General features: G+C 32.8%; 1 protein-coding gene across 1 annotated transcript in view; it reads left to right on the top strand.

Moving 5' to 3' along the window:
• LOC123673327 (sensory neuron membrane protein 2-like) overlaps window positions 1–1,299 on the top strand; it is a 138,331-nt gene extending 137,032 nt beyond the window's left edge. The window contains exons 3-4 of the mRNA XM_045607812.1: window positions 286–411; window positions 961–1,299. Of these exons, the coding sequence (XP_045463768.1) occupies window positions 286–411; window positions 961–1,110 (276 nt within the window). The 3' untranslated portion in view covers window positions 1,111–1,299. The remainder of the gene's footprint in view (window positions 1–285; window positions 412–960) is intronic.
• Window positions 1,300–13,442: the final 12,143 nt, after the last annotated feature.

Here is a 13,442-nt window from a genome sequence, read left to right as displayed (position 1 = left end):
TCACCTCGTTTTGAAGGAAGGGGAGTATAGTGAAATCCAAGTACGACTGAAAAAATTACAAATATCCGAAAGAATAAAACCATAATCTGGGTAATGCCGCGGTGAGCCCAAGTACCTCTTCTTTAAAGAAAATATATCGAGACAACAACAATATATAAACTGGGACAGTCGGTGCATATTATCTGGTATACTACATTCGATTTGTGTGCTGTATTCGTCTTTGCGTTCAGTCTAGTAAAAAATAGTTATTGTTGTTTCTTAATATTCCATAATTTTTTTTCACAGACATCTGGTGTTCCACTGAAAGTAGCTAAACGAGTACAGTTCAACATGTTTTTGCGTGCCATTGAAGATGTTGCTACGCTAGAAAACCTCACCAATGCCGTATTACCGTTACTGTGGATTGAAGAGGTAATTAATGAAACACAAAGTGGATCCTAGAGATTAATAAGAGCTACTAAAAATATCAAAAAAAAATTTAAAAATTTCAATTGTACCTTTTAGATCGATAATACATGTCAACACTTAAACATTCTCATTGCAGATCAGATTAATAAAAAAACATAGTTTTGGATACATTGATTTATGAATAATATAAATTCGTCATGAAAATTATTTCAGCAAAATTCATGAGATGAAATTAAAAATGCACTCACACTTACCACTGATGGTCCTCACAGGCTCTATTAGTGCATGGCTGAGAAGTGCTCAAAAGCTCCTGACTAACCTCAATTTGATAACATCCTCTGGAGCTGCCTTGGCTAGCCGGCATATTATATATATATATATATATATATATATATATATATATATATATATATATATATATATATATATATATATATATATATATATATATATATATATATATATATATATATATATATATATATATATATATATATATATATATATATATATATATAATATAAAACTACTACATATTCTATTTTTCCACAGAGCCTCATTCTACCAGACAAGTATACTAATAAATTAAAAAAAGAACTACTCAACAAGCTTCTTATACTGGAAATTTTCAAATACACACTTATCATCACAGGATTGGCAGCAGTGTTGATTCCTGGATTTGTGTTAATATATTCGCGTTGACAGTTTTAGTTGAATGTCTGACACAAGCCTATTCATCACGATATTTATTTTGAAATGTTCATCTATTTTCAATTATCCTAGTTTGTTAATATAACGAGCAATTGCCTTTGATATATTTTGTATGTACCTATCAATGCAACATAAATTTTATTCATTTTTATATCTTTCACAAATGTCCAGTTGTTATTAAACTGCACCATTATGTTTATATTTTGTAAAATAACTATTAACTTTATAATAAATATAAAAAAATAAATGTAAAATTCAAATTAAAGTACCACTATAATGAAGATTGAATACTTTTTCAATGAAATTGTTTAGATACCAGACGTTTATAATGACAAAGTGCTTCATCAAGATCCGGGAAATAAATTAAAAGAGATTGAACTTTTGTTTTCCGTATGTAAGATCGTTCTAGGAAAGACATGAGTGCAAAATGATGTTATTGATTCTTGGAAATTCATTACCCCAGCCATAAAAATATTTTTCTTTTCCATATTTTAAAATTTCTTTTAATAATCCTCGTTCCTAACTTTACTTCATAGAAAGGTATTGTGAATAGATCAGCTAATTGATTCTCTATTGTAATAAAGAGAGCATATTAACAATATCATCCTGATCGATTTTTTTTTCAAAATGGAATTTTATATCTGTTTAATTCATATTAAACAAATTGGAATATTTGGTAGAAATTCCATCGCAAATCTGTTGAATGGAAAACTACAGGAAATCAACGAGGCCAATGAACGACCGGATGTCCTCGCGCCATCCTGAAACAATCGATCTGCTAAATTCTCACATTTTAGAAAATTCCAGGTGAACGACTATGACGGACCTCAACGTTCAAGTAACCTCTAAGTGAACGGCCCATAATAAAACTCTGAGTTAGCATATCAAAATTTATATAAACTGTACTGATTTCCGCAATGTATTCATTCAAATCATAATCCTTGTGTTGTCCACAATAAAATATATTCAAACACCACCGCGTGTTTCACTTCGATTGTAGTGGATTGACGACCCTCTGCAACCCAGTACCTTCCTGAATTCAGAAGCCTTACAAAATACTGAATTCTGCACAACAACTTCTAAGGATTTACAACCCATTGAAGATAGCAGAAAGGTCTTTTGGTAACTCAATCTCAAAAGATACAATATCAATAAGCACTTGCTAGTGCAACATTTCATTTATTATTTATATTTTCGGCGTATATGCACCACAGTTCTGGAAGGGCACTGTGTGCATGTGACTTCTGAACATATTACAATAATAATGATGACTTTCAGTGTCTATGAATCGCTTCTATATTTTTTCTTTTTCGCTATTGGTTCAAATTTTCAAACAATCCACCCATTTTCTATTCGAGTGATACATATTGAGCCGGATGACTAATGATTTCATAATTTCGTTCTTTTTCGTTTCCAGATTTTCACGTGATTCACTATTCAATCATTAAATTTTCATTCATAACGATTTTAAGAAAATTGAGCTATATTCTCTTCGCCACATACACTTCTCGCAGGTTTCTTCATCAAAACACATCATCATATTTGTTTATCCAATACGTTCATCGTTCATACTTAAATACATATTATATTCAATTTCTTAAATATATTCTAGTTTATTTTTTTTTCATTGTTAATTCGAAAATAATTCAAATTTATATTCAATTTCCTTCAGACGTTTCGCTGTCATTATTAAGTTCAAATTGAGTTCGTTCATTATTTTTCCCTCAGATAATTCATTACATTTTCCGTTTTTTCATTGATTATTCCAAATATTCTAAACATGAGTAGCCTCAAAAAATTTGAAAGCAAACGCACACGTTCGCCGAATATTTGAATTTTACCTATCATTGCACAACAAAGAATCACGGACACACGAAAAGGGGACAGTTACAGTCAATGTATTATATAATGAGGTTATAATGTTGTTGAAAGATTATTCAGAATTCAGAATATTCACGTGAGAATTAGAAACGAAACTGAAAACTTTAATTATGAAGGTTCATCAATAGTCCAGTAGACAAATACAATAAAGGTGGCTCTGCTGGAAAATATTTCCGAACTTAATGAAACTCCTGCAGGTTGTTCGGGGGTGTTGAGGGATGACTCTGTCAAGTTATCCCTGTGCTAACTTAGGGCGGCCGAAAAACTTCAACTCACAAACTTTTTCGTAAACCTAATATCAATTGAGATATAATAATAATAATAAAGTTTATTCGAGAACTTCAACAAATAAACATAATTTGTCACAGAGGTAATATATACTGACAGAGTATATTAACCTGTACGTGATACTAAATTAATTTTACATTCTAAAACTGTTCTGCAAAGAAAGAAAACAAAATTTACAAAATCTAAAAAAGTATAAGTGAAGAATTGGATGCTTCGAATCCAGATACTACCATCCACCACCATATGAAAAGACTCGAAATACAGGAAGTCTCATTCGGTATTCCATGCCAATGCCAGGATTTTGTTGTCTCTAATCGGGTAAGTGTGCGTCTTATTTGGTTTAATATTGTCATCATCGGGTATAATTGTCATGTTTCGGGTAAGTTCATTTTTTGTTTATCACGTTGCTAATGATAGATCTGGTTTCACCATTAAGCCACATTTTTAAACGTTTCCTGAATAGTCTAATACTTTTTTCTTCCTTTAGGTGTTCAGGGATTATGTTGAAAATTTTTGGGGCCAAGTAGGCATGGCTTCTCTGTCCCACACTTTTACTTCATCTTGGTGCTTGGTAAGTATAATCTTTTGTCCTGGTTCCGTAGTCATGTTGAGGTATTTTCACAGGTATCTTACCCAACTTGATGTCCATAATGAGTTTCAGAGCATATAATTGCCTTACATCGTGTACTCCTGCCAATTCAAATAGTTGTTGACTAGAAAAAGTACGTTTTTTTATATGTAATTTTTAGTATACATTTCTGAATTGTTTCTAATCCTCTTAAGCGGCTCTGACAAGCTCCACCCCATCCAACTATTCCATAACTAATTTGTGATGCCACCAGAGCCTGGTATAGTCGATCAAATGCAGTAGTCAAAGCAACAAAAAAAAAGTGGGGTCTGCTGGAAAAAATTCCGAACTTGATGAAACTTCTACAGATTGTTCGGGGGTGTCGTGGGATGACTCTGTTGAGTTATGCAACACAGAGACCCTGGGCTAACTTGAGGAGGTCCGAAGAACCCCAACATTTTTGGACTTTTTTCGGTTTATATACAATAATTATTTTCAATTAATTCTTGGTTATTATTTATTGATTTTACCCATCACTTGATCTGATTATTAAGGTTCAAAATAATTATGGGTTGATAGAAATTTACAGTGAGGTGATATCCCACGATAACATTGAAATAACTATTAGGCGTCAACGTCACACCAAGCACACAGGATAGTCAACGTCATCTCAAATTCTTTAGAGAGTAAGCAATATTGCAACGGCATATTCCTGGATGTCTCCCAGGCGTTTGACAGAGTGTGGCATGCAGGCCTATTATACAAGATCAAGAAGAACTTAAATCACAATTACTACCCCATTCTGAAATCTTACATTTCTGACAGATACTACTCTGTTAAGTTCAGTAACGAACTATCTGGGTATTTCCCAATCAAATCTGGTGTACCCCAAGGAAGTGTACTGGGACCGTTTTTGTATCTTCTCTATACTGCTGATTTACCGGAAACTCCCGTCATACCTATCGCCGCATTTGCTAATGACGTTGCAATACTTTCATTCAATGACGATCCCATTCTGTCCTCCACAAATATCCAACTACACCTGGGCCAACTCAGCAACTGGCACAAAACATGGAGGATAACTTTGAACCAGAGCAAATCAGTAAATGTAGTTTTCACCCTAAGAGACAACGCCTGTCCCAGAGTAACCCTGAATGGAGTCTCCTTGCCGAAAAAGACTGAGGTCAAATACCTGTGTATGCATCTGGACCAACGGCTCACATGGAAGAAGCACGTGCAAGCAAAACGGAAACAACTAGACATGAAGCTCCGACAGATGTATTGGCTTTTGGAAAGAAAATCGAAGATGACCATGCAGAACAAAGTGACAGTGTACAAGGCAACTCTCAAACCAATATGGTCTTAGGGAATTCAACTGTGGGGTTGCGCGAAGCCCTCCAGAAGGAAAATTATTATCCAAAGGTTCCAGTCAAAAACTTTCCGCTTAATAGCAAATGCACCATGGTACGTCACTAACCAAAGACTGCACGAAGACTTACAGATCCCTTACATCAACGACGTTATAGAATCTACTTCATACAGATACCAAAATCGAATACAAGGCCACTCAAACGACCTAATACAAAACCTCTACATGGAAGGACCCCAAATCAGAAGACTGAAGAAGACATGGCCCGAAGATCTTCCACAACACTAAAATAGTGCAAGTCGAGTAGAAATGTCACCGGACATTTCACTCTCATGTTGTCTCTCTTATCACAATTACTTAATAACTGTAATGAGTAGATTGTATATTAAGCAATAAATGACAAAAAAAAAAGGTTCATTTTCAGCAGAAATTTGGCATTTTTATTGAGTAATATAATCGTTATATCGAAAACTTCATATGGAAGAATTATATATTTGATCTAGGTAAGTTTTATAGGTTATAGTTTATAGGTCATGATTATTATGAATAGCCTTAATTCGAAGATGATTCATATACACCCTATACCGGGTGATTCACCGGGATGTCGTATTAGACGTTGGAAAACAAATTATAATTTTGAGCTGAGAATTTGCACATTGGAGTTTGAGACAATGATCTTTCTCCCTCAAATATTTTCAGATCTCGACAACTTACGGTTATACCGGAAACAGACTACTACTTCCTTATTTCATATGGATCACCAAGATCCAGAGAGCTGTTTAGATAACAATCTCCGTAATATGCCATACTTGGGTAAACACTCATCGGTTCATGAGTTAATAGAATTCTTATTAAAAAAATGGTGGCAATGAGGACACATAATTTTTTTGTTATTTTCGGCTGAAAAAGCTTCTTTCGAGCAATTTTTCTTTTTCGATTTTGCAAACACGTTGCATTAAACAGAAGTATGTTCAGGGTATATAAACATCCTGTCTTATAATAATACGTGCTTGCAAAATATCATGAACTATAATTTTCATTATTTCAATCGATTCTACGTACAAGAATAATGGGCGTTATAAACCCCTCCCAAACTTTTTAGAGTATGATATCATATTCAAGATGAAAGCTGATGTAAAGATATACATGTAGTTAAAACTGCGCTTTTGCAGAAGAACAGAGCCCACAACGCAGTCGAAAGCTTTACTTAATCAAGAAATATCGACAGTTAAAAATGACCCTTCTTGGAACAACTCATATTGAAATCTATGAAATGAAAAACAGCGTCAGCTGTTGTTTTGTTGATTGATTTGAATAACCAAACTGATTATTGTAAAGAAATCTATGTGTCTCAATATAATTCATTTCCTATAATCTTTAAAAAATCTTCCTATCATGAAACTAAACTTCCAATATCCCTATTTCCCTTTTCAAAAAGTGGAACAAACCTAAGAGATGTTAAAACAGTCCGAAAAAATACCTGCTTTAATACATTTATTTAATACCATAGTTCAATTATACTATTTGAATTCCTTTTTGAGCAAATATATTAGTGATAAACCGTATTAATCTTTCGATTTACTATTCTTCAACGATCGGATAATGTCTCTAACGTTGTTATAACTAACCTCCGGAATTCAAAAATTCCATCAGTTGTTAATTCATCCAAATAGACCAGAGGTTTTTCCCTCATATAATTCTTTATTTTTTCCTATCTCATCCACAAGCTCTTTAGCCACATCAAGAAAATAATTGTGATCTACATCTACATATTGACACTGTTCCTTCCACCGACCTTACGCTTCAGATTTATTAATTGCCACATTATTTCCGACATATTACATGAACCAGATATAAACCTGTCAGTCGCTTTCATTTTTGATTCTTTAAGAGCTGAATGATATTGACCTTTCAGCTTGTTACGTATCAACTTAATGTTATCTGTTTTGAAGAGATTATTAACTCTATTTATAAATTCTACACTATCTCTGATTTCACGAAGATCATTAGTGAACCATTTCACACCGGCTTCTCCTCTCTTACCCATAAATCTACCTCGGGGAAAGAATCCTGAAAAATTCTGATGGAAGTATCATGAAAACGATCAAAACAATCGTTCGCCGACAAAACACCACATCCAATAAAATTCCAACACTCTTCAGACAACCTACTATGCATACCAATAAATTCGGCATCCGTGAGAGGTCTACATTCATTGACGACAGTTTCATTATCCAAAACTTGACTCATTTCAGAAAAATTTACCGATTGCGCCCTATGGTCCGAAATACATACATCTGAAACGACTGATGATACCTCGCTCACCAAGGGGCCAAGGAAAACATTATCTAAACAATAATTCATTTTGTAAAATGGAACATTAAATTCATATATTGATGTGATTCTACGTTTAGGATTTCAAAAATTAGAATGATTTAGATGTTATATATTGATGCATATGATAAATTCGATTCAGTACAGGTAAAAATATTTCAACTGTATTTCAGATGAAAATACGGCTGTCGGCTGTTGCCTGTCGGCTTGTTCGATGATTTTATTCATATTCTTCAACATGTCGTCAAGCAAGATAGTCGGTACGAGCGAGTCTCTACAAGTTATTATTCCTGAATGCGGTTATTGTAAGCAAACAATAGTAAAGAGTGGTGCAAAGTGTAACATTTGTACCAAAGTTTACCGTCCAAGTTGTACTAATAGTCTAAGATCCCGATATAGAACGACCTTCACCGAGATGTATATTTGATAAAACGTATTTTATATTTAATTTAACATGTCAATGAATATATCACATATGGGTTGCCTAACGAATTTTAGTCCAGAGTAGGTTTAATTAATAATTAAAAAAAAATTTTTTTCGAACATTTCACCGGTTTGCTTATTAGATAAATTCTATACCAATCGAAAGTATGAAGCCCATAGAATGTGCAAACGTTAGGTTGCCTATTTATTTCCGGTCACAACTCTCGGTTGCCAGGTATAAACAGGTCAATCTATACTAGCATTTTGCAACGGTCTGACTATTTAATCAAAATCAATATGATTAAAGATTATTTTTTTATGAACACGGTGGTATAGGGTTGCCTGCGAAAAATCAGTCCAGAATTCCGGTTGTCGAATTTTAAAAAGTTAAATATTGCTGCGAGTGAGGACACAGCATAGCAGCTGTTTGAAGTCCGTTCAGTGAAAGAAAGAGAGTGCGCATGCTATTTGTTCTTGGAAATGAAAAGGATAGCGATAGAGTCGTATACAGTGTGACCAGATTCAGTAGAAATCTACTTTTTTAGTAGATTTTTCGCATTTTCATGGAGTTTTTAGTAGGAAGAAATTCTTTGGCAGATTTCAGTAGATTTTGGTAGAAACAGATTTCTAGATAAAAATATAGCATCATTATAACATGCTAAAGAAGGACTTAAAGAGATAGGTGATTGTTGTCGTTTTCAACCTACAAAAAATATGCTCGATTCGATGGATAGTGAAAATTTATGTATGGATGTTAAAGACGATGATTTGACTGCAGATTGATACTGATTTTTCAATAATTTTTTTTATGTTCAACTGTAGTAATTCATTTCCTTATTTAATGTTATTTTTATCTGACAGATTTTAGTTTTTATTTCTATTTATATCCTTTTGTTTATTTAAATATATAAATTTGTTTGTTTATATTTGCTATTTTTATCCTATTTGTTTCTGTTCGGTTTTTTTCTCCTTTTTTTTGGCGTTCAAATTTTGAAATAAAATCCTGTTTTATTTTCGCATGAGATATCGCATTTTTATGAAAATGAATATTTTAAACCAGTAGGATTCATTGGGGATCATACACCTTTGAAGATAGAAGACATTGTCGAAAAAACTGAAACGGAGAGTGATGATGACGAAGAAGATTCAGAAGTTGGAGATCATAGTTAGATGTCCGATGACTCGGAACCTGAATAATTTCAAAAAATTTTTGTATTTATAATTTTTCATGAAAAACAGAAGTATTTTTTTAATTGTTGTTTTTCATTTTGTCGTCTAATAATAAAGATGAAATTTGCAAGATAAGTATTATATATGTATTACTATAACCTTCTTTTTTAGTAAAGATTCTTCAGTGTCACATAAAAAATATACACACATAAATAATTAATTGACTATTCCTCTATTTCAAAAATTATCAACTCCAAAATGATGCACGCATACACGAGTCTATCGCTATCCTTTTCATTTAGTGTCACATAAAAAATATATACACATAAATAATTAATTGATTAAAACAAAAATTAAATAACTATTCATCTATTTTGATAATTATCTGCTCCAAAATAATGCACGCATATACGAGTCTATCGCTATCCTTTTCATTTCCAAGAACAAATAGCATGCGCACTCTCTTTCTTTCACTGGACGGACTTCAAACAGCTGCTATGCTGTGTCCTCACTCGCAGCAATATTTAACTTTTTAAAATTCGACAACCGGGATTCTGGACTGATTTTTCGCAGGCAACCCTATACCACCGTGTTCATAATAAAATAATCTTTAATCATATTGATTTTGATTAAATAGTCAGACCGTTGCAAAATGCTAGTATAGATTGACCTGTTTATACCTGGCAACCGAGAGTTGTGACCGAAAAAAAATAGGCAACCTAACGTTTGCACATTCTATGGGCTTCATACTTTCGATTAGTATAGAATTTATCTAATAAGAAAACCGGTGAAATGTTCGAAGAAAAAATTTTTTTCAATTAATAATTAAACCTACTCTGGACTAAATTTGTTAGGCAACCCATATGTGATATATTCATTGACATGTTAAATTGAATATAAAATACGTTTTATCAAATAAGCATCTCGGTGAAGGTCGTTCTATATCGGGATCCTATACTATCACTTTTCCTCTCGTTCGAACCTGCAGTTTCAAAATCAATAGACACACACAATTTTAACGGCCATATTCTCGGATCCTCTTTTCAGATTTTGCACAAATTTAATCGCGGTATTATAGATTCGAACCATAAAAATTTCAAGATTCTAGCATTTTTCAGGTATCATGTTTAGGACCGTACTAATGGAGAGAACCGAATGAGGGGACATAGGTATTTGTTACCTAACTTTCAGTCAAACTCTATAGTTTGAGATCATTCCGGCACAAAATTCAAAAATTACAGACACTGTGGCGAAATGATAGAGCTATCTATTCAGTGAATGCTCAATTGGTGGTGAAGAAACATTTCGCTGTCAAAACTCATTTCTGAACATTTTTGAAATTTTTTCTATTTTCCATTTGTACCTAATCATCTCGCATCGAGGAGAATTATTGTCTTTTCAGTACCGAAAGATAGTCATTTGATATTTCATTCATTTCGTGCTCCTCAACATAGGAACAAATAATTTTTGCATCCTCGTTGAAATGAAATAGAGGTATTTTTAAATTCATTAAGAATTTTTCAAAGTTAAGATTTGGATGATACTGAAGCATGTAGGCGTCGTACAAGTTTGAGTGAATATTCAATAATGTTCAAATCCGAGTAAGGCTTCTTGGATTTGCTTGTTAATACTAAAGAAGTAGCACTGATAGCACTAATCAAGGTGTTCCGAGAATAAAAAAAATTCAGAAATAATTCACCTATATAAACACGAGATCTTAATGTCCAAAATTCTGAATTGAAACTCAAAATTAACTATTTTTTTGCTATTCTTCATTTCAGTATTTAGTTTTTGATAATCGAAATTGGTTCCTTGCAAATCGCTCGGTGAAACATAACTTTAATATCAATAAAAGATAATATAATAAAACTTTTGATTTGACGTTAGTCAACGTCGTTGAGAAATGTCAAGTAAAGTGTTTTCTCTATTTCAGTATCGTAATGAGTTCATTACAGTTCTAAACACAGTGCTGTAATGAACTCATTACAGCATCGTTTTCAGTTATATTTTTCGTTTTGTGGTTGTCTATACTGACTTCCAATCCTATCAATTTTCAACGAACGTCAATGATTGTCTAAATTATATAATTTGGATATAGTGAAATGATGTGCAACATTATTCGTAATTTCTCTTAATTCCTGTGGTGATTAATCGATTTCGTCAGACATAATTAACGAATTTAATGCGTAATTGTAAATTATTTCAAAATTCGAAACATAAGATTCAAATTCATATTCCGTAATCTGTCAATTTTCGTAACAGTCACACCAACTGCCAAGATACAATACAAATGTCACTTGGATGTGTAATCTGAATTTGTCATTGAATTTCGACAATATTTTACAAAACTTGACTGAAATAGAGAAAATATCGTCTGATACTCGTTGCAGAAGGCCATTCCAACACTCATGCGTTCGAAAACTCGCTCCTTCGTCGCTCGTTTTCGAATTTCGCATTCGTGTTATAATAGGAGCCCATTCTGCAACTTGTTTTAGAATATACTATTATTTCATTTTCTTTTTTTAATATATTCAGTCCTGACAGATTTGAAGTGTTTCCAGACTATTTAAAATATTTTGATTTTTCATGAAATATTGAGACATTTTCGGATGAATCTCAAAATTATAAATGCAGTAAAAATGTCCAAGATCTACAACAAGAGTAACAATTCAAATAGTCTTGCGAAGATAATGTTTCATCTTTCCTCATCAGTTCACTACATTACATTATTGAATAGTTATTTTTGTATTAAGTGTGTCAAATGAGTGTTTTTTTTCAATTGTAAATACATGAGAATGTTGATTTTTGGACGAGACCGCAGATCGATGCCAAAAATTCTTCAGAATACGCCATGAAACGCGAATTTCATACACGAAATACCAACAACATTGTTTGTGCAACTGTTGAATATCTCTTTAACTAATCGATCAAATAACTTCAAGTTTTGAAGTTTTGTCACCCGTTACTATCGCCTTTCTGCAATATTTCTGAATTCGAGTAAATCAGATCCGGACTAGGAAAATTTCAGACTTTTCCTATTTTCGTGAATATTGGATCATTCTGTACGTAAACATTATGATTTTTCATCGTTTTCGTAACCACAAAGAATTAATTCATTATGAAAATTCTGAATCTCTACTTGGCACGGTCATACAGGGTGATCAATAAACATTACCTCAAGAGTGCAATTATTTTAGTTTAATAGCTCTTCAATAAATCCACCGATTAGGTATTTCAAGTTTTGAAGTTTTGTCACATTTTACTATCGGCTTCCTTCAATAATTCTGAAATCGAAAAAATCCGGTCCGGACTAGGAAAATTTTAGACTTTTTCTATTTTCGTGAATATTGGATCACCCTGTACCTAAGTCAATATCATAATTTTTTCCGTTTTTGTTACCACAAAGAATCAATTCATAATCAAAATTCTAAAACTCTGCTTGCCACCGTCATACATGGTGACCAATAAACATTCCCTTATGAAAGAAATTTCATAGTTCGATAAATCTTGAATTTTTCGATGAAATTTTTTTGAAAATTGCAGTTTTTTCACCCTTCACGAATGATTTACCTGAATTTTCCTCAAATTATCCAAGAAAATAAAATGAAAAATTATTTAAGAAATAAAATATTTCAGCAGGTAATGTTCAAAATGGTATAGTTCCATTTCAATACATTTTTGAGCACGTGGATATAGTTGTTTCACAGATTTCGCTATCGTATTCGGTTGAAATTCAATAATATCGCAAACATCAATAATTCTTTGTAGCAGTTGCTCATTACTGTCAGTCTGTACCGCATAGACCTTCCCATAATAAATAATCCAAGGGTGTCAGATGAAGGGATCGACGAGTCCAAGCCAAATTTCCATTCTGCCAATCCATCTGTTTCCGAAAGTCTCAGTCAAAAATATTCGCGCAATTTTTTTGGTTAGTGCGCATTAGCTCCATCATGTTGCAACCACAATGTTTCCATTATTGAATTATGTTCCTAAAAATTTTCAAAAATATTTCCCGTTCACCTATTTCCAAAAATATTAGGGCAAATCAAACGATTGTTGTAGATACCGCACCAAACATTTATCGGAGATTTAACTTGGGAATTTGAATTACTGATTTTGGATCATCTTGAGCCCATACGTCAAAATAACGCGAACTGTTGATTCCATTCCTAGTGAATGGCGAACTGCAAAATTCCACGCATAGGGAAATGATTATTGATCATCCTGCATGACGGTACCAAGCCGGAGATTTAAAATTTTATAATGAATTAACTTTTTGTGGTTACTCAA

This window comes from Harmonia axyridis, chromosome 2 (genome assembly GCF_914767665.1).
Source record: "Harmonia axyridis chromosome 2, icHarAxyr1.1, whole genome shotgun sequence".
Taxonomy (NCBI): Eukaryota; Metazoa; Arthropoda; class Insecta; order Coleoptera; family Coccinellidae; genus Harmonia; species Harmonia axyridis.
This window is presented reverse-complemented; position numbering and strand designations above follow the sequence as displayed.